The sequence below is a fragment of the Gavialis gangeticus genome, unplaced genomic scaffold, assembly GCF_001723915.1.
Source record: "Gavialis gangeticus isolate Ggan-Ray unplaced genomic scaffold, GavGan_comp1, whole genome shotgun sequence".
NCBI classification, from domain to species: Eukaryota; Metazoa; Chordata; order Crocodylia; family Gavialidae; genus Gavialis; species Gavialis gangeticus.
The window spans coordinates 869,279-895,627 of NW_017728997.1; the positions used below are offsets into that span (position 1 = coordinate 869,279).

A 26,349-nucleotide genomic window follows, 5' to 3' on the forward strand; every position below is an offset into this window, starting at 1 on the left:
TCCTCATTGAAGCTAATGAGGGTATTCCCATGCTTTGTTGAATCAGGATCTTAACTTCCTACTAGTTTAAACTCGTACAACAGCTGGAAGTCACCTCTATAAATATTTGTGCCACTCCTTCCTTTTTTTTAGGATGTCAACTGTGTAGCCACATACCAACATTCAGTGAAGGTGACAGTACAATTGCTATTTCTCTTGACATGAGCAAGGAAAATGACACTTCAGATGATGCTGTAATGGGTCTAGCAACATACCAATCATGTGAATCGCTTCATAAAGGCTGCTGTAGAGATGTCACCAGGGATTTTTTTAACAGTGCTAGTGCTGTGATATTTGAACTTGATTGAATCCATTCACATTGGTAGAGGAGAAATTACAAGGGGAGTCATGGGGCAGTCAGGGTAAAAGGGACATAAACTTTGGAGGTGTGGAGGAACTGACCAAGTGGCGTGAGCCCAGATGGGCCTCTACATGCTGGTGGTAGGTGGGAGAGGAGACCCCCAGGGTTGATGTAAGGGAGGCTGCTGGGTGACTATGACTACTTTGTCTTGGACAAGAGATGAGCCCAAGAGGCCATGTTTTAGTTGGCCCTGAAATACATGGAGGCTGCTGGTTTCCTGCCTTTTCTCCTGTTTCTTGCCTTTTCTCCTTGTAGTGTTATTCACAGCTGTACAAAGTGAGTGGAATATGTCAGCATGTCAAAATGGGAGATTTTTATACCCTTTTTGCATTGCTGTAAGTGAAAAGATGAAGGACAGAATAAAGGAAAATCAGGCCCAGAGTTTGGGTCTACATTTCTGTTCCTCTAAATCTCCAGAGATTTAGGATTTGGGAGCAGGGCAGATTAAACTCCTGGATTGTGGTGCGTCTCTGGCCTGGTGTCCTCCTTTGCAGTTTTAGCTTTTCTGTCCCAGAAACCCTTTGAGGAATGTTTCGAGCATAAGGTTCGACCAAAAGCTCAAAATGAAACTCCACTGAAAAACACCAGCTGTGTTTGGAGGTGAAATCACTGACTTGATGTATTTTCTACATGGAGCTATAATTTGGGGGAATCCCTGGGCTCAGAACTCGAGACAGAACTCGCTCTGGACTTGGGTGTTGGGCCCATGCATGCCAAAACAACATTACAGGGTTAACCAAGTTTTTGGTTTTGTAGCAAAAACCAAATGTGTGCAGTCCTTTCCTTACTTAAGTTTGCTCATCTCTACACTTTGGCTAAAGGTAAGGAAGGCTGCCCACCTGAACCAGGCTTCCCAAAACAGCACAATGAGGTGGAATTTTTACTTCCTCCTAACCTCTACTAGGAGCCTAGTCAGCCGTGAGTATAACCTCAGTGGTGATTGTTTCACCGACTGTCAGCTCAGCCCTCCCACCTCAGTACTGATCCAGGCACTGGAAGGGGGTAGTGTGGCTGCTGTTCTTTCCCCTGGGCGCAGTGGCAGGAAGAAGGGGCAGTGAAACGTCCTCTGGCACTTGAAAACCCATGCCAGCATTGCCAGTACTTAGACATGAGTCATGCTGTCTTGAGGATATCTTGGGTTTCCGGTCACAGAAATGTTTTTCCCCTTGCAATGGTGGGGCAAAGCTTGAAAGCTCTTGTGCCAGAGACAAATAAAATTAGCCTCTAACATACATATCTTTTAAGGGAGTCTCATGCCTTCTGGTGACTGACTTGCACTGTTTGAGCTGGGGGCACTTAGTGCTCCGATTCCCTGAAGACGGAGAGTCTCAGGCTTGTGCTACCTGTAATCCACAGCTCAGAGTGGACCTGGCTGGGAGTGCAGCACAAAGCTAGTGCTGTGCCAATCTCCTTTGGCTCCTTTAGGCACCTGGAGGCTGGCAGCAGGGGGGAAAGGGGCATGCTGATGTTGTCTGTGCAGAGGTGGTGGTTGCTGCTGCTCTGTTTTCCCTGGAGCCTGCCCTGCACGCCCAATCCCTCAGTGTGTCACTGCCCAAGCCATGCAGACCTCCAGAATGCAGATGCGCTGCCAAGCTGGCCGCGAAGTCGTACTGCACAGAGCTGTTCAGGGAGCCTGAGAGAAGCCGAGGTCTGGCAGTGACTTACGACCCAGCCCTGTCCCATTGCTGTGTGTGACCCAGTCTGCTTCTGCATCAGTTATGTGCCTCTGCAGCACTGTTTGCGCTGTCACTCTCCCTGGCTGAGAAACCCTGAGTCAGGAAGCTCCACAGCAGATTCCTTTCCTCGCAGGGCTCCTTGCCATCTTGTGGTTAGGCAGCCACCCTGGCTAGGCAGTGTGTGGGGGTTGATGGGAGGTAGGCGAGTTGTGTAAGACTTGTTCTGTGTTTAAGTTACACGGCTGGATTTCCTTCACACACAGTTTAAAGCAGAGCCTCCAGCCTGTGGGACTGCAGAACGGAGAGCAGTGGTAAAGGCTGTTGAGGGTAACAAGCTGTACAGATGATGCACATCATTCCCTTCAATCCAGCGATTGTCAGCTCATGTTCTCTTTTGACTCTGTGAAAGTAGGATGGTAACAGGTTTCTAACCCAGAGTTTTAGTATGCCCCAGGGCTGCTTCAGGATCCTCAGCACCCTGAAGAATTAAAATCTGTTGTCCCGCTGGTCACATCTACTTGGTTGCTCCAGTGGCCTGCTGCTTTTCATTTCTGGTAGTTCAGTCCTGCTGTCTGTGAACAGGAACTTGCACCACGGATGACTCTGCTGTGGCTTTGTTTAATTCACTGATTTTTATCTGGATCTGGCTCAGTTAAGTCAGACAAAGTGTTGCTATTTGACTTAAGCAGAAGCAAGATCAAGCCCTAAATTTACAGTCCTCAGAACCTCAGCAAAGGTTGTATAGGTGGGTCTCTCCCCCTCCTGACCACTTTGCACACCTGCAGGTGGGATCTTACAGGAAGATGGTATTTCAGATCCCTATGTTTGAAGATTTCCATTTAGCCTTTTATGATTAGGAGACACAGAGAAAAATATTGCATTTAGGGTCCAAGCAGTTTCCAGCCTGGTGAAACTCTGCTCATTCCACAGTGTTAAACCCCCAAAACTGTACTTTATAATGGGCTGCAACTACTAAGTCAGCATACATTAGCAAATTGTAGTGCTTACAAGCAATAAAAATGATCCGTTTAAGAGACAGACCCTCAGCACTGAGGAAAACTCACTTGCAACACATTCAAATCTGGCAAAAATCATTAAAAAGTCATTCTAAAACTGACCTGATTGGGCCCCTTCCAGTTTTTCTCGATCTGGGACTTCTCTGTTCACATTGGCTTCACTAACAAGTCAGAGTGAGTTTTCTACCTGCCCAACTCCACAAACTCCACCAGGATTGTGAAAATCCAGCCAGACGTCTCCTGTTTTTTAATTGGACATTAGCTGATAAATTTGATGATGCGTGAACAGCATCCAGATCCCTCTCATTTATGTTTCACAGTGAAAACATGGGCTCCACTGCTATTACCAGCGATGCAAATTGAAATGTTACCGTTGTCTTTAGCAGGAGGAGCCCAGGGTCTGGGTTTGGTTGTAAAGTCTGGAGATATGATCCACAGGGACAAATCTTGGGGAAGTTTTCAAAGACAGCGGAACTGGCATTCCAGTAATGCGGAAGGCTAAACAAGGGTCTCCCCTTTTGTGTGCGTCATTGGGCCCCTCTGCTCAATTGCCACAGCTGGTTGCAGAGTCTGTTAAGGTATATGGCTGTGTCACGTGGATCTATTACTGTACAGATACACTCCCCAAATCCCTCACACTGGGGTTTGCAAGGGAGCTGCAGGCAAGCTGCTCTGTTGATATCCTGCGTCATGAGCAGAAGGATTCTGTTCCTACAGGTCATGCTAAAAGAAATCCATTTGCTTGGCCTTTGTGGTCCGGTTTTGTGCCCCAGAGAGCAGATCAGATAAATAAGGTGTCACTATTATAGGTATTTTCCCGACTGTAACCACTCATTTATATTCTCCTGCTTAATGTTTAGTGCTAAGGTTTCCCCGTATACAGCATGGAGCCCAGGGTAGACTGTTTAACCTGAGCCAAAAAGAATATTCCCGGCGAGAACGGTTTTATTTTGCTTCAACACTTTGACACGACTGTTTCTTTGCAGCTGCAGTCAGAACAGTTAGACTGCGGAGCAGCCCACCTCCAGCACCCTCTGGCCATCCTGAAACCCTTAAAGGCAACACCAGTGTTCAAGTACCATGGCCTCACTTCAGTGGCAGTTGCCAGCGTCAATAACTACACCGTCGTGTTTCTGGGCACAGCAAACGGAGGACTCCTGAAGGTAAAAGTAGCCTGTTACTCAAGAGATAAGAATTAAGGACTTGGGGGCATAGACACTGACTTTTATTTTGGCTGGGGGCTGGCAGGCTTAAGATGATGGACATATGAAAAGTTTTACACATTTCAAGTGACATCCCTCTTCCCGAGGGGGTCGAGGGCCTTCAGACCCCCATGTACTTGGCACCCATGCTTGGGGGAATTAAAGGCTGAGGGGTTGGCACCATAATATGGTGCCTTTTGCCTCAAACACTCTTGTTTCTATATGGCTCTATCACACAGATCTATTGGATGACAGTATCTGAATATTGTTGCCAGGCCCTTGTACACAACTGTTTTCTCTGACCTCACGAGCTTGGTAGGTCCAGCTGGCTCAGCTCTTGGACAGGAGGTTGCCAAACTGCTCCTGGAGGCAGCAGGAAGTGGTTTTAGTGGTTCAGTCCCAGTATAACGTTGAAGGGCACTGCACTGCTGGAGGTGTCATCTTTTCTATGCTGCATAAACAGAGGTCCCAAACACATGTGGGTATTAAAGATCTCAAGAGACTTTTTATGAGAGTGGAATTGTCCCTCCTTGCATCCTGGTTAAAAGCCTACTCTGGTACTTTCCTTCTTGTCACTGAAATTCCCCCCGTAGTTTCAGGTTTTGCTTCTGGATAGCAGAGCATTTGCTTCTGTCATAAACACATTTTGTAGTAGTGCTGTACATTGTTAAACAACTGCTATGTTCTGCTGTACACTGTTAAGAAACTGCTATGTTAAACACTGGCGGGGGTCGGGCTCGATGGTCCATTGAGGTCCCTTCTGACCCTAGCATCTATGAATCTATGTTCTCCTGCAGAGGTGGCTGTGAGGCTCAGGCAATGTGGCCAAGTTGCTTTGAGATCCCTGGCTGAAAGGCACTAGCATTATTTCTGTGATTATTTGAAAGCTGTTTGACAGTCTCTAAGGAATAATGGTCAATCCATGGCTCAGTTACCCACAAAAAAGTGATGTGCACAGCTCCCTATCATAGTCGGTGCCCTTGTTGGCCTCCTCAGCAAGAAGAGAACTATATTACCCTCAGATGTGTCTCTTCCCATTTGAGGCTGAGACCCATTGGCTGGGCAGGGTGACTTACTACCCATGCTGCATCTTACATTGTGTATAAGGAGCTCTGTATTCGGGAATTTTAGTAAACCACATTTATTCTGCACTGTACTCATTGCAGTAGACATCACTTGACAAAGCTCACTCTGAGCACAGGTTTTCATTTGACAAAAAAGAAGTAATTGTCTGCTGCTTTAATCTATATGTGATGTACATTGCCTGGTAATTGCTATCTGTTAATCGGTATTTAAGTCTACAGTATGATTGGGAGGCATTTATTAAAAGCCTGCACTTGAAATGTTATTATACAGCATTTAATTGTTAGCAGTGCCCTCTAATAAGATCTTCACTTGCTTTGATGGTACATAAAAGATCTGTGTAGACAGAAGACTCACTGAGGGGCACCTTTCCAATGTTAAACTCCACAGCAGGTGTGAATCCAAGCATATAATATACCTAATTGCTCTATTTCAAGCCATATACCCAAGGCAATGTAAAGCAACGCAATAGCCTTGATCAAGAGCCAAGATGCAGGGCCAGCATTTCAGTCACCTCAATGTTTGGGGTTTGTCAAAGGAAAGTTTAAATTCTAACCAATCACAGCAATTTGGTATAATCCCTGCATCAGTAAGTTCATAGAGGAGAAAGAGACCCTGGAGGAGAGATGAGGCTGGAATCTGCTGTATCTCAGCCTGGAGGTACTAGTACGTAATGGGGCATATTGGATCAAAATGCATGGGGAAAAGAAAACCAATCCAATTTCTCTCATTGCTTCCAACTGCTCCTGGCAGAAAAGTGGGAAAATATAACAGAAAAACTCTGGTTTCTGCCTAGAGGGGCAGGTAATACAACAGGGAAGTAGGAAGCTGACATCATGGCCAGGTGCACAGGGCCTAGAGGGAAACACATACCACACGCAGCGCAGCTCCTGTTCACACAGTATTAACAGTTCTGCTTCCATTATCATATCAGAAAAAGGAGCCTTATCTGCCGAGTCTCCATTAGAGAGAGGCTCCTGGCTATTCTTTACTAGGATAATTTGCTCAGATAGCTCTAATCTAATTCTACAGCACAGCTGCATAACCAGAAGCCTTTTTACCTTCAGGGCTCCTTGTTATTTAGCCTGGGATACAAGATACTTTGTGAGTTATCATTCAGATTTGCTGTCCAAGAAAAGACAGCAAACGGGCAGAAGTGGCGCTTGACCGGCTCTCCTAGCAGCAATTAGGACTGCCAGTCGTATGGGGAATTAATCAAATAGTCTGCAGAAGGGCACTTCACGGGGACCATTATCTGTGCCACATTCAATAGAGTCATTAGGGGAGAAAACAAGACTTGTAAAGCAGCTAAGCTTGTAGTGTAATGGAAAAGAATGACAGAGCCTATCACCCACTGCAGGAGCGTTGAGTTTTATGCTGACTCATCCTGATGCCAGGCGTAAAAACTCAGAAGTTAAGAGGTATTTTGGTGGAATTTCTCTCTGGGTAAGCCAGGTTAGCTCCAGCTGTCTCCAAGCTGGGAGTGTAAGAAATCTTTCTGACAATGTGTACTCCACCCTTTTTCCCTAAAATGTTGCTCTATTGCTCAGCTGAGATAACAATTCTTGAAACCTTTTTTGTTATAAATGGGAGATGAACAACACGTTTTTCAGTGTTGGTAGGACATAACACAGGTATTGAAGAAGCTAGCTGAAAGACATACCCGAAACAAATAAAGCAGAAGCCACTGTGAATAGCAGAAAATCTAGTGAAAGAACACAGAAAGGTCAAAGCCAAAGGACTAGATAGTCTAGGGAATCTAATAGCGTGTGGGTTGTTAAAGGAGAAAGACTTTATAGTGGGATAAATCATCATGCATTGAATAGAGATGCGGAACAATAAACCCCACCCCCTCAAGAATAAGCTAAAATATACTTGCAATACTCTGTAACAGCTAACAGGGGAAAAGAAAGGGCCCCTGTCCATCATAAAGTAGTGATGTGGTCTCCCATTGATTGGAAGTGAAGATATAAAAGGAAGACGGGCAGACCGCTGCAGAACGTCATGTGCTGGAATTAGAATGAACAACAAGGCCCAAGAGAAAGGAAGCAGCTGATTACTGGAGCCCCGACTCCTTGAAGAAGAGATGCAAGATGTGTTTTGGCAAATTAAGGATGGGAAGCCACCTGGTGTTGATTACATACCAGCAGCACTCGGGGAAGCTGGAAGACGGGAAAAGGTGGTATAGAGGAGGCTGTGTAGAAAGGTGTGGGGCTCTAAAGCCTGACTTTGAGATTGGAACTGCTGTGTTCATGCCAGTCCTCACAAATGTTGACTTATGAAAGCGCAAGAATGATCGCACCATCAGCCTTATAAGCCACACAAAGAACATCTTACTTAATATTATCACAAGTAAAATCTCCAAGAAAATGGAAGAGAAAGCAGCATCAGAAAGTCTGGTTTCAGAAAAGGTAGAGGAACAAAGAACCAAATCAATAGCTTACAGATATTGAACAACGTCCTGAATAGAGTATCACTTTTTTGTGTCTGTTTTGTCAATTATGCAGAAGGCTTTGACTGTGTTGATCATGAAATACTGTCAGAAAGTGATGTGTGAAATGGGATTTCCTAGGCACATTGTGGAACTGATAATAACGCTGTGTATTGGCCAACCAGCATCAGTAAAAACATCAGTGGGTTTGGCAAGAAGGTTTAAGACTAGCTGTGGTGGTTGCCAAGGATGCATGCTGTCTCCTCAACTTTTCAACGTACATACTAGGTCAGTAATAAGAGAAGGATCATAAGATTTTGTGGAAGAATTGAATTTGCAGGCTGTCATATAACCATCATATGGTCTGCAGATGATACTTTATTCATTTGTGGAAATGCAGAATAACAAAGAATATTAAGCAAACTAAAAAAAATCAGTGTCAGGAAAGGTTTAGTACTGCATGGTAGTAATCATAATGATTAATGAGATACATGACCCAAATAACAAGGGAATTATTGATGCAGAAGCTATTGAAAAGACGTCAAGTTTTGATTATCTGGAATCTATGGTACATAATAAAGAAAGCAGTGATGAAAGCATCAGATAGAGGTTGACTGTTTGCAGAACAAGAACCCAATTTGGGAAGATCATAATGTCTCCATAAACCTTAACTTATGATTTTTGAGATAGGCAATGTTTTTGCTTGCAGCTCATGCTGCTGAGTACTGGAAAATAAAGAGAAAAGATTCATTCCTTCATGTTTTGGTTCTTTTGAAGACTGTTACAGGTCTTTTTATAAGAGAGACAAAAAACAAATGTGTAGGTACTTCAGAAAATTAGATGATTTCTTATTGTACAAAGCCACAATCTATAGACATACAGCAAGTAATGAGTGCTTGGAGAAAGTTATACTCTATTATGATTTAAATGGAGAGTCAGAAGATCCCGTGACTACTGCATCGATAACATCCAGCGCTCTGTGGAAAAGGTACAGTTCAGAAAGTGCAATGCTGTGCCGAATGGGGTCATACCCTTTGGCCTATTCAAACTCATATACACGGTAACATCATGCACCTGCAGTGGTGGAAACGGTACACTGTGTAGATTAGGAGCCACCTGTGTGTCATCCAGCCCTGCTCTGAGTCTCCTACCTTTGCAACAGTGTTGGCAGCTCTGATGCCCTGTCTGAACTGGGAGTCCAATTGCTGGTGGGGCTCAACCATTGCGGAGCAATCATAGAAATGTTGTGAGGGCAAAAAATCTACTGCAGACAAGGGCAGTGAGGCACAGGAACCTAGGAATGGAGATCCCTGCAAGGTAAAACCCCTTAGGAACGGCTAAAGCTGGGAAAGAAAACTTTGCTAGAAGAAGAAAATGCTGTTTTTATAGCTAAGACACTGAGCTAAGAGTCAGGAGATCATTCCCAGACTTCTTGAGTGACCTCTGACAAGTCCATTAGTCCCTCATAAAATGGCAGTAGCAGCATTTCCCTTGTCCTACACTTTGTTTTAACTTATTCCGGTAATAAGTTGTCACGTAAATGTATACATGACCTAGTACAAAGGGATGCTGGTGTCAAGTGGACCTCTGGCTGCTGCTGGAACACAAATAATATGAATTAATAATGCTCATGTTTTGATTCATTGTTTGAGTTTTCCATGAAGCCAGACCCCAGGAAGGGAGCACACTTAGTCCTCATTGTGAGCACACTTACTTTGCAAGGAGTAAAGCAGGAACTCCCCCTGCCTCCTGTGTGATTGTGGACCAACAATAGCCATCCCATGAAGCTGCATAGCCCCTCTGTTATTTCCGCTCCACGACTCCTCATTTAACCTGCTGGGACAAGAAAGATTGTCTGATGCACATCTGTCTCTTCCATCATTCCCCACAGTTTAGCTGGGGTTCGTGAGACAGAGTACACTCCAGTTCACTTTCCCATAGCTGTCGTGGTTCACTTGAGCTAAGATTCTTTCGGTCGGGAATGTGTGCATGCATGACTCACACGGGGAACAGAAGATCCCCTTTTATGCAGAAACTTCACTGATCTTCTCTGTTTTAATAAAGATTTGCAAGTAAAATGCTTCTCAATAATAATGTCCCTGTACCTGTGATGAGGGGCTAGTTCTGGTTTCACCGGCACTGGGGTTCTTCAGGGGTAATTCTGCTGTAGTGAGAGGGAATCTCCCGGTCTGACATCAGAAGCAAAGGCTGCAAGTCATTATAGTGGCAGGATCTTCTTCCTCCCACTGAAGAAAGTTTACTAAACAGGAGCATTGGATGTGAGGCAGTAGCTGGAGATCAGGAAGTCCTTGGTGTTTCCCACAGGAGATGGGATTTGCTCACCCCTGGCAGTAGTTCTTTGCCCCTCCTGTATGTTCTGTGTGCTAGGGAGTCGCTTCCCTCCACCCTGGAGGTCCCTGTACTCCAGGGAAGCTGTGCGTGTGCAGTTTACAAGCACTGTGGAATTAAAGATGCTGTGGAAATGTAAAGCCTTGCTAGTTCCCTCATCTCCCCCCTAACACTGGAAAATGATCTCAATGAGTCATGTCTTGTTTTAGATCAACCTGAATGAAGCTATGAAGGTTGTCAGCAGGAAGTCAATTTCAGTGGCCTATGGGGAGCCTGTCCATCCCATCATGCAGTTCGATCCTTCCGATTCCAGCTACCTCTATCTCATGACATCCTATCAGGTAAGACTCATAGTCTCCAGGTAAATTAGCCATTTGGCAATGTCTGTTTGACTTTACAGCCAGCATTAGCTGGTGTTCTCTTAGCATCAGTGATGGGCAGGCTTGGAAAACATTTAACCCAGCAGCTTCCAGATTAGGGATCAGGACCCCAGTTGGGGCAGCGTTAGATGGGGTGATGAGCCCGCAAGGAACCTAATTCCTCTAAGTCTGCAGTTTCCTGCATGTGCAGGGACAGAGATACTGTGCCTTAGATGTTTTGCGGTAACTGTCCCTGTGCCTTATCTTTTAGTAAGTTAAAACTAAATTAGGTGATTTAGCTGTGTGTCATTTAGGAGTAAGCTGCCCCAGTTTGGCTATCCTTGTGGGCACAGCAATAGTAATGCAGAACAGCGGAGGGATAGTAAAGTTTCCTGTTAACTGTGGGAAAACAAACACATGCTACTGTTTGGGTATGGTCTGTATGTGGGGTCCCGACTGGAAGGATTTTGGCTGGCTTAGAAATTTGGTACAGATCAGGAATCCCTTCAAAGTATGACGCAAACCTTTCCAAAATTACCTCTGCCTTCGGGTTTGCATGTATGGGCTAGAAGTAACACAGGAGAAGACTTCTTTGTGAGATTTTTGGTGCCATTTCCTGTTGGCCAGGCTAGAAATAGTCTGAGCACAGCCTAATGATCTTGTATTCGTGTTTCAATCCAGACAGAACTTGGAAATACAGAAACTGAACAAAACCTGGGAATGCTGAACAAACCCTGAAAATGTATTGAGAAGTCTGAGCTTCGAAGTGCAGATCCAGGGGTTATAAAATTTGGGAAATGTTCCATTCTCCAGGTTTTGTTTCAGCTAGTTATGGAGACCAGATCCAAGAGCAAAATTTAGTTGTGGGTCTGAACTTTCTCAGGTTTCAGGGGGGTTGAGTTATAATTCATGCCAGCCCCATTTTGAATAAAAATGAATAAAAGTTCACCAAACTCTTGAACCCGAATAATTCACTGGAGTTTGGGGCAAGGGTTTGTGTTTCCTGTTACACAAATTGATTCACCCCTTGCTATACAGGTAAAGATACAATATGCTGGGGAACATACTTTAAGCAATCACCTGTGAGACAGGCAGAACTAAGTAGATACTGATCTTTGACAGAAAGCTGAACAAGCCTTGATTAGAAACTTTAAGGATGCTTCTAACAGGTCACTTAAAGTGTTTTCTTGGGGTGGAGAGGAGCCGATTCTGAGGGCAGGTTTCACAGGACTGACCAACCTACACGCTGAGCTGGAGGAAGGAAGCCCTTTCTTTGAAGAATGGTAAATAGTTCCCAGCAGCTCCAAGCATGAGGTCTGCGTTTGCCATCCGTCATGTGACTGGCTGAGGGGGAACAGAGTTCAGCGCTTGCTGCCGTTCTGCCCCAAATTGCATTTTTATCTGATGAAAGAGATGCACAACCACTACTTTTATACCTCAGAGTGATATTTTCCTGCCCTAATTCCCAGGAGACTGGTCATTAGCATTTGACACAACTTTCCCAGAGTTCCTGTTTAACTAAGACCTCAGACCCTTCCCACATTTCACAAGCACTTCCCAGCACACACAGATACATGCTGTGGGCCTTATCCTGGGCCAGTTAAAACCCCCAGGCCAGGGCCTCAGATTGTCTGATTGAAGGCTCAGATTGAGCTTTTCCTTTCCGTTAGGCCAGGTCCATTTGCTTTTCCAGCAGAATTTACATGTTGGGAAACTTAATGCGTGTGTGGAGGAGGCTGCATACCACATATGCGAGGGCAGAAAACCACAGAGGATAATGAGAGGAGGTGCTGGCCTGAGTGACCACTTGTGTGGGGTGCTCAGTGACTTCTGAGATCTGAGCGCTGTCAGCACCTTGCCATGTCAGCCCCTAAATTAACACATTACACACATCCTTCCCTACCTGAGGGGTTCGAATCCAGGAGAGAAAGCAGATAGGCAAATTCATTCCTCCAGCCCGAGGCAGGATAGGCAAATTCATTCCTCCAGCCCGAGGCAGAGCAAATGGCTCTTCCAGAACAAGTCAGCAGAGGTTCCTCTAACAGTTTTGCACATACAGAGATTGTATGGCCTGGCAAACGGATTTTTTGCATTCCCAGGAAAATTCTGGTCATTTTGTAAATATGCAAACATTGCTCAGCGCTGTCTAGGAAGTATGAAAACTGAGCTTTTCACATTGGTAACCAAGAGATACAAGATGAAATAACAGTAAAAAATGTCTCCTCTAAATCATCAAACCACAATTGCTGTAATGTCTCCTGTCTTGCTGTTGTCCCCAAAAACGGGATGACAAGGGACAAAGGCCTTTCTAGACAGAGCTCCTGTTATTCACAGCACCGTGGAACAGAGTAGTGCAAGAGTCTGCCCATGACCCCAGCAGAGCAGAATTGCTCCCTGTTGCATATTTCTCAGTGCTTTGCCTAGTTGAATTTAAAAGACTGCTTCTGCCATTTGTACTGCTCATTACTGTTCGCAAGGGGTTTCCTTGCCCTTACCAAGAGGTGAGTGCACCCCCAAAATTTTAACTGTTTGATGACATCTTAAAGTATTTGGAAATAATAAAGGTCTGTTGCACAGATGACCCGGGTGAAGGTGGCTGTCTGTAACCAATATGCAACTTGCACGGAGTGCCTGGCGGCAGCTGATGCATATTGTGGATGGTGCACAATGGAGACCAGGTAGGACTTGTGTCTTCTGTTGGTGCATACCTAGGAGACTTGCTCAAACAAAGCCAGTCAAATATTGATTAGTTGTAAAGGCATGGGAGGATTGTAACATTTGCCCCATCTTCCTTAGTTTGTCAAAACATGCACCCACAGCTATTATTCTCTCTTGTTCCAGATTCAGTCAGTGCACTCTAATCTCTTCCCAGCTGATGTGCATAGTTCCTATTGATGCTAACAGGAGTGCTCTTTTCATATCATGGGGATCATATCTACTAAATAGAGCCAGACGTATTCAGCTCAAATCTAGGGGTTGGAGAACTGGGAAGAGGACTCGAGATTACCTTAGGATCTTGTTTATAATTATCACAGCAGTTTTTTAACTGTTCTGACGATGTGCTACCATACATTGCATCTGTCTGTATTTCAGGTGCTCCCTGCAGCACGAATGTATGAATTCTGCTGAGTCAAATTTCTGGACGAGTGCAAGTGAGGGTGTGGAGCGCTGTCCCTCTATGACCATCCTGCCATCTGAAATTAATATTGATGACACGAACTCGGTATGTCTAATGTAGACACTAATAAATAACGTGCTGTAGGTCCTGGCGCACAGTCTATGCTCAGTGCTCACAAATATGCTCACAAATACTCAGTTTAGAACAGGAGCTCTAGGCATGTTGGAAGCTGCACAACCATTTTGCCGGACTGGTCCCATCTGATGTTCTTGTCAGTGCCAGTGACTTTCCACTGCTTTGCTTCTAGCTGTGAGACTGGTCAGTTGAGGATCCTCAGCATTATTTACACTGCAGGACTGAGGCAAAGTTTTTAACAGCTCCTAAATTCTGTTTTCAAAAGTGATTTATTCCCACAGGCACACATTCAGGAGGACTGTTAAATCATAAAGCCCTTCTGAAGATAGGATTTAGACTTTTAAGTCACTTTAGGTATTCAAAGCACAGCTGCAGAGTGCTCCGTTGTACTGATGAGGAAATCAGCCTCACCCACAAACTCTTTCTCTGTGCTGGACAGGAGGGGTGAGAATGTCATGGAAGCACCGTTAGCATCAGGCTCAAAGCTTGTGTGTCCAGCATGCTCAGAACAGCAGCTTAAGGTGCTTCCAGGGTGTCCTCACTGGCTCTGTCCTTTGTTTAAAATTTTTTTATAAAACTCTCTCTCTCTCTGCCCCAAAAACTATTTTTTCAGTGAATGAAAAGCTCATGCACAAGTTCTGGCTTTGCATCTCCATGCCTAGACACAACAGGGTTGAAGGGTGGCTGTCTGCATCTCATTTTCATCACAGTATTGGATCTTCAGCAAACTTGTGTCTAGTGATGTTTAGAGACAGTGCAGTGCTTCAGAGTTTGCATCTGTCACTGAGCTTCCCCACAGCTCAGGGGAAGCGTTCAGAGACCAGTTTGAGCTTGGCCATATCCACAAAAACCACAGGAGACTCATTGGTATCAAAAAGGAAAAACCTTTTAAAGGAGCCAGATTGTCTGCTGGTGTAACCCTAGGGCTGCAGTGGAGTTCTGTTTGTGAAGAAGTTAGTCCTTGTTTTAAGATCAGGTACAAGAGAAAAGTGCCTCTCTTGAAGCCTTGCATTCCTTGAGCTGCTCGTGCATCAACATTCAAAATAGAAAATGAACCAAGAAAAATATGCTTGGATTGCCCTATGGAAACCATCAGCCCTCCAGCCAGAATGGCGTACCTAGCACAGCTGCCCTGCCTGCTTCCCTTACCTTCCTTGAGAAACTCATCTCTCATGTGTGGTGGGGAGACCACGAACTACGTGGTCTCCTCAGTGGGAGTAGATGGGTGTGCTTGGCATGTGCCTATTATACAGGTTGGTACCAGCCTGAAAATCAAGATGTGATGGCAGAGCAGGTAATATAATAGAAGGGGAGCAATTCAGAGTTACATAGCGACACGCCGGCTTAGCTGTGTTTGTGTTTGAGCACCCATATGGATAAAGAAATCCTATGGTTCGTTTCTAATTTCAGACTATAAATATACCCTATATATTTGCTATGGAAAGAACAGGAAACTATAGTGGCAAAGTTTGTATTACTATGGCAATTTCTCATGTGCAGTAGATTTTTTTTGCTGAGCTGGTTAGTTTTTAAGGAGCTTAAATAACCTCATCAAAGTCTTGTAATCATTTTCGATAGTCATTGCTATAGCATTAATTGAACTTTTCATCCAAATTTAGGGCACGATAATCCAACTAAATGGAAGTATCCCAATGCTGAACGGAACAGAGATGTTTTGTGATTATGGAAATAATATCTACACAGTAGCCAGAGCTGCCTCAAATGATATAATTTATTGTGATCTTTTTCCAAGAGAGAAATATCCAGCATTCCCACCCAATCAAGGTATGTAACAAAGAACTAACTTTTAGCAGATGCCAAATGCTCTTTTATGGAAGCAATTTTTAAATTTGTTTTATTGGTACTGCAGCTAAGAGATCATTTTTTTTGCAAATAATGCTATTTATAGAAAACCTTAAAAAGAAGAGCTAAGCAGTTTCAGCAGTGTATAAAATGTCACGCTGTAATCACTGCTGAATGTTCATGAAATCTTTCTACTGTCCTAACATGAGTTGATAGTGTTTTCAAAAACATCTTTTTAACTGATGAAATTTAAAAACCAATTCAGGTAGTTGCCAGTGCTGCTTGTATAAAATGCCCTCTTTTTTTTAGTTTTCTATTACAAGGTTCATAAATCTACAGGCCTGAGTCCACACAAAAAACCCCAAACCATGTTTTCAGTTGTAATCATTGTGGCGGGCCAGTGGGGGGGTGCTCCTGCGTTGAGCCACCCACCTCGCTGCGCCCGACCACCTTCCAGACTCCGAGTGCCTCCCTGGGGGCGCCTCATGTCTGGCTGAAACCCCTTCCTGGAGGGGGTAACACTGCCACCACCCAGGGATGGGCTTGTTTCTGGCTCTGTGCACCCTGGGAAACACAGGCCTAGTAGCCCTTGAGGGTGCTTGACTCACTGCAAGCACTTGGGGGTGCTTCCCTCAGTTGGAAGCACAAGTAGTGGTCTCCCCTAGTCAGCCGAACCAAGGGGACCCGAAGGCATAATCTAGACTCGTACCCAATAAGTCTCCCACGCTAGGTACAAAGGAGAACTTTACTGGTTACAAGGGGTAGGGTTGGAATAGGGTACAGGGTAGAACAATATCAGAGAAATCCCATAGAGCAGACTGGTATGGGTGGGTAGCCTTTGATCACGCATCTGAGTTTCTGCAAGCTATATAGCTAGTTAGATCTCAGGTAGCTTACTCACAAGTATCATCCAGAGGCAGGTGGAGATTGCCTCTGGAGGGGGGAATCATGAGTTTTGAGGGAGAGAGCAAGTTTCAGATGGTCCAGCTCTTTTCTCTCTCTCTCTCTCTCTCTCTGAGTCTTCCACATGGATGCTGCCCCTTCCTCCTGGGCAGTCCTTAACTTATATAGCCCTTATGACCTCATTTACCTGGTCCAATAGAGGCCAGCACCTGTTGGCTGTCAGCCAACCAATTTGAAATGCATCACTAGTTGCTGGGCAGACTGGCAGTTCCTAGCTCCCCAGGGAGCCCGAGCCCCTCACCCAGGTATGTGATGCCAGTCCCGTAGGCAGAGGGAGCAGGTTTCCCCCCTCCCCCAGGAATGTATCCAGCCCAGGTTACCTAAAGAGATAGGGTAAGGTGTGCACCCTCTGCAGGGCCTATCCTAACTAAGTTGTCACAGAGCAGAGTTTTTGGAGAGAAACAGAGATGGCCTTCTGCCACAAACATTACTATTTGACATCCTTCCTATATGCACATTACACTGCTGAAGCAAAGCTAAAGTCTGATCTGAGACAACTGAGGAACTCCAATCCCATTTTCACACTATTTCTTCCAGTAGACTAAAACTAAAATCTTCAAGCATGGCCTCTTGTTCTGCATGCCTCCAAAATTGGGTGCCCAGCTGGAGACTGCTGGAGCCTGACTTTCAAAATGCTGAACATCTACAGTCCCACTGGAAGCCAGTGAGAATTCTTGATGCCCATTTGCCTTTGCAAATCAGGCCTGATCAGTACTATAGCAAGGCAGGGGCGAGCGGGGCGACTGCCCTGGGCGCCAAAGCAAAGGGGCGCCAAGAGGCACTGCCCAGCTGGGGCAGGGAGTGAGACAGAGCAGCAAGCAGCTCATTTGTGAGGGGTGCTGGGAAGGGGGGACCCACCTCTATGTGCAACCCCGGGTAAGCATGGGGGGTGCTCCCCAGATCTGTGCGCAGGGTGAGGGTGAGGGCGAGGGTGGGCTGCTGCTGCAGGCTTTCCCCAGGCACCAAACTTCCTTGCTACAGCACTGGGCCTGAGGTTTCTGATGCTGACTACTCAAAACTGAGGCATCCAAAGTTTGTAACTGCTTTTGAAAAGTAGGGCCATCATTTTCAGAAGCACTCAGTATTGGCCTGCTTGCTCCACTGAACCCATCAGAGCTTTTATTGATGACTTCAATAGGAACAACACAAAAACTTGACCCATAGCAAGGCAGGTTTAAGAAAAGACATTGCTCTTCTCTCTGGCTGTAGGAAGCTTACAAGTTAATTAAGTGCTTTGCATTTTTGTTTATAGCAATGTCCAAACTAATTTCTGGAATCCAAGCTATTGATGTATTATGCATCTCCAGGAATAAGAATTGACTCTCCACCTAGGTGCATTTATCGTTAGATTGCAAGAAAATTAAGCAATTAAGTAAAACAGCAAGAGGAATGTAGTGTACAAATGTTACTAGTCAAAAAAGGGGATCTTCTATTATTTTCTACCAATTTGTCATTGCTGAGAAAATGAGTTGGGGTTTAAAAGATGTTAACTGAAATGTTTTAATTAATGTATTTTTAAATGCCATTTAGCACCTAGTGTAGACAAAGCCGCTAATTAACTTTGCTAATTAACACTTGCATGGTGCTTTGGAATGTTTTGATAAAGTTTTGAAGCTTTCTTCTTACTGTGGATGGCTGTGTTGTAAGGCCTTGATTTGAGAGCACAGGGTTTAAAGTCAGAGGGCAAAGGGTGACAGTATGTCCAAACTCTGTGAGGCAGCCCAGAGGAAACTCCAGAGAAAACAACCACCGATGTGGATGCTTGTTTTCTCAGAAGCTTGTTGTGTCCTCTAAGCCTGAGTGCTGAAGAGAACCTCTCTTGCAGTCCAATTTTCTTTGGCTTGCCTGTTTCAGACCACGTGATCATTGAAACTGCACTCCGAGTCAACGGGAAAAATATCGTCTGGACCAATTTCACCATCTATGATTGCAAAAGAACTGGCAACATTTACCCCAAGACAGCGTAAGTGATGGTCTCCATGTACTTGAATTAAAGCAGCAGGAGGGAGGAGCTGGAGGTGGGAAAACAGGCAGAGCGTTGACAAGCAGTAGGTTGCTCTGCATTGCCTCAGGTTTGAGCACTGACTGCAGTGGAGCTCAACTTCCCTGGCCCTGTGAGTCCAATGAGTCACATGGGGCTGGTCCATGGACCAAATTCCTCACCAGGTCAATGCACAGGTGTGATCCAGTGCAACCCCTCCGCGCCAGCCCAACCCTACACAGTCTAGCACACAAAGTCATGTCATCCAGCCCACAGGTCTCCCCATGGGCCCTCATATTTGGCAGCAGGGGAATTGTAGCAGTGTTAATTGCTCCCCTGGCCATTAATGCTGCCATGGTTCCCCCACCACCAAATTTCCAGACCTGTGCAGAGCCCCATGGACCTGATGGCATAGCTTTGTGTGCTGGATCCGGCCTGCAGGCCAGAGGTTAAGCGCCACTGCACCAGGGAAACCGAGTAAACTGAACAATTCAGAGAAGTGTGTGTGCATAGTCCGAGAGCCCTTACTGTGTGGGGTTAATTGAGTGAGAGGAGTCTCCCTGCCAGCAGGACCGTTTGAATCCTGGGCAGGCTTTGGCAGGATAGAGACTGTGGCTTGCCAGGGATTTACAAAGAAAGGGTCCTAGCAGCTTCTCAAGCCATCTGGACATTTCGATATAGCTTGGCTGCTTCTTGTTATTTTTTAAAAACATGAATAATATTTTTATTTGAAAGATTTTTTAATTAACCCTTAGATTGCTGGCTGATAGCCAAGTCTTTAGTGCTGGTTGTCTAATCTGTTTGTGCATCTAATATATGGGAAGGGTGCACACAGAAGGATCTGGGGTAAATTAATTTAATCTTTTATCTAAATGAATCTCTGGAGTTTATAGAAACTTTCGCACCATAATATAATCAGACCTTGGAAGTGTCCTCTCCCTTGGGGCCTGGGCAGTATCTTAGGGTTTTGTGGAGGTGTCTAGAGGATGCTTTATTGAGGAGAGGCAGGGTTTCTGGCTGTGAGAAGAAAATACAAGAGCTGAACTCATGCCTTCAGATTGCCAATGCCAGTGGATTGTCATCTGCTCACCCGCATTTCCCCATAGAAAGCTCATCATCTCATGGCTGCCTCTGACACATTCCTCTGCCAGTTCCTGACCTCAAGCTGGAAACCACCCTGGTATGAGGAGGAGTCACAGCGGGAAGCAGGGTCTAGGGTACAAACAAGCAGGCTTGAAGCCCAGAGCCATTTTCTGCAATGATTTAAGCCAGCAGCACATGGCTATTTGGCTGCTGGATGCGGGGGACTTTTAGTGGGTGTGGGAGAGTCAAGAAAGGGTTGAGAAGATGGATGAGGCCTCACTGGGGAGAGCAGAGAGAGTCTGAGCAGGGAGTCAGGCAGTTTTAGGACCAGCAGTGTCTTTGTCCTTGGCTCCCATCCTCCTCCTTATAGTCTCCAGGGGTGGATAAGTTTGTCCTCTAGCTTTTAAAAGTTCAGCGTAGACACAGTTGAACAACAAACAGTCCATACATTTGGCATGGTTGAGACATATCTTCTACATTTCCAGAGCTGCATGGGAACAGCCACATAGTTGTCAGTCAATTTATTGGGGCTACCCCCTGGATTTGATCCTTGGAATTTGACGTGAATTTTCAAAGATAGAGCAACACAGCCTAGTTAGTGTGGGCACCTATACACATGCTCCGGGGTGAGTACTGGGGGGCATTTTAATTAGAGCAGCTCTTGAGATCCCACAGCCTCTTGTGTATTCAGCATCCCTCATTTCAAAATGGCAGCAGGGACGCGTTAACTAAAGCTCGTTCGACAAGCTTTAGTTAAAACGCCCCAGCCACCATTTTGAATCACGGGGAAGCTGAATACATGAGATGCTGCAGCACACCAGAGCGTTCTGGTTAGAACAGTCCAGCAGACTCGATTAATTGAGTCTACTCTAACGAGTTTGAATCACAATGTATTGGTGCAAGTACTAAAGGGCCCTGTGACACCAATGCCCACTCTATACAAAGTCATTGCAAGAGGCAAATAAGCTAATGCACTGACTTTGCCTGACTTAATGGAAAAATTTAGCATAAAAAACATGGTTAAAACAGGGAAAGAATCAAAGAGCATCTGTTGTCAAAGGAGCTCTCTGTAGCCTAGAGCCTAGGGTGTGGGATGGCCTCTTTTAATGGCATTGCCATCTCTTTTTGTTTGTAAATAAATCTTTCCCCACCTTGAGGCAGGCTCAGAGGAAAAGATTGCTAGGAATCAGTCCCAAGCCCCTGCCCCTGGGACTCGAGCACTAGCTTAGCCCTCCACCAGGCCACAGCTGTTCAGGGAAGGCAGTGGCAAGGAAGGCCACCAGCGGTAGAAGGCCTTCCTCCCCTTTCTTGATACTCTTCCATCATGAGCTATGGCCTGGTGGAGGGCTGAGCTGGTGCTTGGTCCCTGGTTCCTAGTGCTGGGAGTTTGAGCCTGAGTCCTGCTGTAGACTCAGCAGGACCTTCTGTGGCTCTGTAGTCCTCATAGATAAAGGGCAGTGCTGATTTTCAGTGAATGGATTTGTCCTACAGACCATAAAAAGCACAACATAGTGGTGACAAGTACATGTGAAGCTATAACCTGACACTTAAGGACCAAAATGTGCACAGTCTTTAAAAGGTAAAGATGATCTTATGTATTCCAGGTGTACCAACTGTCTCTCGACTAAATGGAAGTGCTACTGGTGCTCCAGGAGATACACCTGCGTTTCCAATTCCTCAGAGTGTGAGGATGCTCTACATGTGAAGGTAAGGAACATCACATTTTGCTGTTGGAAATGATGTCGTCTCTTTGCTGCATCATATCTATGGGGTTTTTTTTCCCTTTTCCTGGGGGAAAGACAGCTGGGAGTGGTTGCTGTTGGCTTTAGAAGTCAGTTTAGGAAATGGAGAGGATTAAAGGTCTCTGACTTGCTGCTCAGCCTTCATTATGCTGCTAAGTCACTTCATCGTGGTTTGCCTCAGATTCCCAAGTGTAAAATGAAAGTAATAATGCTTATCCACTCTGTGACATACATGGTGATTTGTAGATGGGAAGCTGTAAGTGCACAGTAGCAGTGGCGTTCTGTATGCTGGCACGCTCTTGGGTTCTATCTCTGTGGAGCACTGTCTGGATGGATTAGGACAGGGGTGGGCAACCTGTGGCCTGTAGGATGGATTTAGCCTACCAAACAATTGGATCTGGCCCATGAAACCAGGACATTGGTGACCAGTTGGTGGTGGCCAGGGGGAGCAGTGTGGTGATCAGGTTGGAAGTGGCAGCTCACTTTCGGATGCTACTTCATAAAAGTTGCCCACCATTCCTAGAAGGATGCTGACCCCTGCTTTAGGACATGGAATATACAACCTCTGGTGTCAAAATCACCTGTTTGAACCTGTCTTCATTTAGTAGCAATAGATTTAGCACTTTTGTAGCCCCTATCCGTGGGCAAATAAGTATTCTCTACAGATGGGAAAACTGAGGTGAAGTAACTTGCCCAAGGATACATAGAGAGTTGGTAGCAGAGTCGGGGGTAGAGCCCAGTAGTTCTTAGTTGCTGTGTTAGGTCACACTGTCATGTCAAGTAGTAACTGGAAGTGTTTATGCTAGGATGGCTGTTCACTGAGCTGTGCAAAGTGGTGTTGTGGTCTCAGATACCCCTTCCCAGGCACATGTCAGCATTACAAAACCTCATGGCACCCACACAGCAGTTAGCAGCTGCAGCTGGAGGGGTAAGACTTGGTGCTGGAATGGAAGCTAGTCTGCCCTCTTCTTCCTAGAAAGGCTTAGGAAGGAGGGATAAGAGTGTGATAAAGCCAGGAAAGCATATACTGTGTTATACTCATAGCTAGAGAGTTCATTTTCGTGCGCTTTCAGTCCAGCACCTTTCCTCAGCTTATCTCTGGGTCTCTAAGCAGTGTGTGAATGTGTGATTCATAACAAGGTAAATAGTCATCCATGTGGAGGGTATTTCGAGGGAAAGTATTAAGCTTTCCTGGTCATTTTAGCAGGCTTTGTCTCTTGGCTCTGTATTACCATTCAGAATTGGAGCGATGCCTTTATTTCCAGGTATCCTGGGATGCCTGGGCTTAAGCAATAAAATAAATGTAGCGCTGCTTTACAATTCATTTAGGTTTTACTAGGCTGTTGTGGTACGTTAATAAAATGGCAGCTAACTTGCTAGAGCAATATTGGCGAGTGCTGGTCTACAGAAGAAAAAGACCATTTTCCAGATCACAGACAGCCGGCATGCTCCTGCTTCTGAAATTTAAATTGAAGTTAATTTAAATAAAATTGGCCTTTCAGCAATCAGTCTACCATACACCAAAGTCAAGCTTCCACATTTTAAATTGAATATTTCTTTGGCACTGGTGTTGGGAGCCTCTTTCAAGTGTATTCAGATTCCCTTTGCTTGTTACCTTTGTGCACTCTTGCTTCTCTGTCAGATTTTCCATTCTCACCTTCCAGACTTGACCTCAGAGATCTGATTGCTGTGCATCTGCATCCCTTTGTATCCTAACTCTCTTTATGGAAGTTGGTGAAACACTGAGAATTCATTAAGCAAGTGAAGCAGATATGATGAATACAAAGCAACTTTATCTTACACAGTGCTTTCTATATCAAAACAGTGTGAAAGGCTTCCTGTGCATGTTGGGTCACAGCTGGTCAAGTATTCTTTGAGAATAATATTCCTGGGAGATTTACCTTTTTTCCTGATTGTGAACCATTTGTGAAGAGATTTTGATTTTTACAGATCTCTGAGCTGTTTGTAATTCCTGTACAGTTTAAAATCGCAGCCCAGGCTTTGTTCATGACTTGTCGCCCAGGGCCGCACTTTCAGATGTGCTCAGCATGCTGTATGCTGTGCCTATTTGAAAACCTAGCCATTTGTTTTGCTGCCTAGATGGGAGCTCAGCTCCTTTGAAAATCTGGCCTAGTGGACTATGTGCTATTTGTTCTGTGGGATTGGGCGATGAAATCACGTGAGAAGCAATATTAAAAGGAGAAGTAAAAGCAAACAGTGAATAACTTCCTTTTGCTCACAAGACACTTGCTTGTGCCTGGTTTCTGCAGAGGTCATGAGTCTTCTCCTGCTACCGGTTAAGAGTTATTCCTTTTATTTCAAGCAGTGAAGAGCAGTGCTGAAAACCTTGGGTTCTCTCTCCACTGGAGATTGATGGTGGAGTTCATTATGCTCATGAATAAATGCCTTTTTTTTCCTGAACAAGCACCGCTATTGGAACAAACAACAGTGATTCCCCAAAGAGTCATATGAACAAAAACTGGAAGGTGAGGGCATTCAACACCTTCGCAGTAGTAATTTATCTGGATTAAAAACTAAGCAACAAAAGCACTGGCAAGTATCTTGCAGAGAATAATCCTGCACTGGAAGAGGGAACGGACTACCATGCCTCCACACAGCCTTTCCCTTCTTCTGTCTCGCTGGAGGGTCCGGTCCTGAAGACCCTTTTCCATTTTTACACCCCACCTCCAACATTTATTGCCTGAGAGAGGACTGTGTGGTTCAGTGATGGATGCTTAGAAATAGCATAGACAGACACAGAGACAGACAGCCTGCTTTTCTAAAAATAACCCCCCAGTCCAGGATACACAGCACGTCTCAGCACCCAATATGAGATGCAAGTCATTTCCAAAATAACAAACCATTACATCATGTTCATAATCGTGCCTGTGTTTGCACACAATCACAGTGTCCCACAGAACATATCCTGGGGTTACAGCGAATGGCAATCTTACATGGTCACAAAAGGAATCCAGAGATAAGCTAAATTGGATTAGGATTCAGCTTGTGCATGTCCCTCCACTCAGAAGCCAGTTCCCTTTTGTGGGCCGCACCCTGCTTCTGCTCGCCCAGGTGTAACTCCTGAGTCATTCTTTTGGCTTGCATGGGATCCGATTCTCACCTTGCTGGGAAGAAGGGCAGGTGCTGGCTCTGTGCATTACAAAGCCTATGTTTTGTGTGGCTGAATACACATGGGAGGGGAACTCCGAGCCCCGGCTTTATGCTACCACCCTTCAGGGTAGAAAAAAATCATTCATGGAGCATTTTACACCTACTGCCTGAGCATTTTGCTTTTGCTCCTCAAGGGAAGGCCTAGCCTTCTGTGACCCCTTGACCACAGCTTCACTTCACAGTTTCTTCAGCCTCTGGAAGCCTTGTACCGCCAAGGGAATGCAGTACCTAAATTGCCGAGGATTAAATTAATCAGACAAGACCAGTGCTGCCAAAGGTAGTCACCTCCAGAAGGGCAAATTTGAGGGCCTTGCTGAGGGCATGAGCCCCTGAGCAATTCATGTGAGGTAGCTTAGGGCTTAACATGGCAGCACCTCAGTTACTCTGCAGTGTGGAGGTGAGTGAGGTAGCCTGACCCTCAGTGAAAATGGGGCAAGTTCCTTTGCATTTACTGGAGGGTAAAAGTGTACATGAACAGTGGAGACAGAAGAACAGCTCCCTATTGTAACCCGTGGCGCTTCAAAGGAAGCACTATGAGTTACAATGATCCCCTGGACCTAACAGATGTTCACTGTTGGGTCTCAGGGGTTGGAGAATCAAGCTGTTGTTTAGAGCGGTTGCAGCCTGCCGCCACTCTCCCCTAGCAACACCCCTGTCCTCTCCCAGCTCTGACGCTGTTTTCAGAATGGGAAGGGGGGAAAAGGAGTGGAGGGAGCTTGTTCTGGGGGTTACCCAGGTGCAATGGGTGGATTGGAGCCCCCCCATAATACCATGAGGGTTCAGATTTTCATGGGACTGAGCCCTTTTAAAGCGCTCTGCAGCAGCACACTTGTGTTAGGTCATAGCTGTAGAGCACTTTCAGGGGCCAGACTGAGCTGAAATTGTCTTTTCTGTATGCACCTACAGACAGCACCTGGTGGTGCATCAATTCACACAGTACCTGGCTTGTGTGCCTGTAGCCTCAGCCTGTACTCAGACCAGAATCCTTCTAGGGTCCATGGGAGACTTGCCCTGGTAGGGACAGATGAGAAGCTGGGTAAGGACCCTGAGGATTTGGTTGTCTCTTGAGCTTGCATCTCTTGAGCTTACAGCCAGTGCCGACAGAGCCATTTAGAGCTACTTGGTGATTGATATTTTCTAGGTGTACATTTCAGTTTAAACAAGACAAATCATTAAAAGATGCATGTGCAATGTATGCCAGCATGTGAATGCACAATTACTACAAGCCAACATGCCAGTCAGGCTGCAGCCTGCAGTCAAATACCCGTTCTCACACACTTTCCTGATCTGCATGCCTTGCAAGTGAAGACAAATAGTTTACATTTGATGAAAAAAAGGATAGTAATGGAGGGATTCATAGAGCAGGGTGAGATGGTCAAAGCAACAGGTGGAGAATGATCGTAGCAGCAGCTTTCTGAATGGGTGTGAGTAGGGCAAGCTGCCTTGATCAGGGCTGGAGAGAACTGTTGCAGTAATCCAGAAATCAGATGAGAAGGTCCTGGATATGAGATTTTGCTCTGTCAATGCATAGGAAAGCCTGTATCTTTGGGCTGTTAAACAAGGCTAAAATATAAACTGGAAATGAGGACCTAGAGGGATCTGAGTCAAATCTGATGAACCAGGTGAAGGGCCTGAATACAAGGAGGAAGAAGCTATTATTCAGTGATGAAGAAGGTAAATGACAGGGAAGGCTTGGTGGTGGTGGTGATGGGTTTCAGAGCTCTGCTGCAGCCACATGGAGTTTGAGGTTATGGTTGAACATTCACAAGATGTCAGGGACACAAGCTAAGATTTTAGGTAGGGCCAGGATCTGCAGGTTGTCAGCCTAAAGAGAGGA

At 45.4% G+C, this 26,349-nt stretch overlaps 1 protein-coding gene across 1 annotated transcript in view; it reads left to right on the plus strand.

Annotated features, from left to right (window-relative positions):
• Positions 1-459: 459 nt before the first annotated feature.
• Positions 460-26,349, plus strand: part of PLXND1 (plexin D1) — a 124,491-nt gene continuing 98,601 nt past the window's right edge. Inside the window, exons 1-8 of the mRNA XM_019504576.1 lie at positions 460-484; positions 4,008-4,255; positions 10,367-10,498; positions 13,094-13,194; positions 13,610-13,739; positions 15,389-15,554; positions 18,390-18,498; positions 21,204-21,306. Coding sequence (XP_019360121.1) covers positions 460-484; positions 4,008-4,255; positions 10,367-10,498; positions 13,094-13,194; positions 13,610-13,739; positions 15,389-15,554; positions 18,390-18,498; positions 21,204-21,306 — 1,014 coding nt within the window. The remainder of the gene's footprint in view (positions 485-4,007; positions 4,256-10,366; positions 10,499-13,093; positions 13,195-13,609; positions 13,740-15,388; positions 15,555-18,389; positions 18,499-21,203; positions 21,307-26,349) is intronic.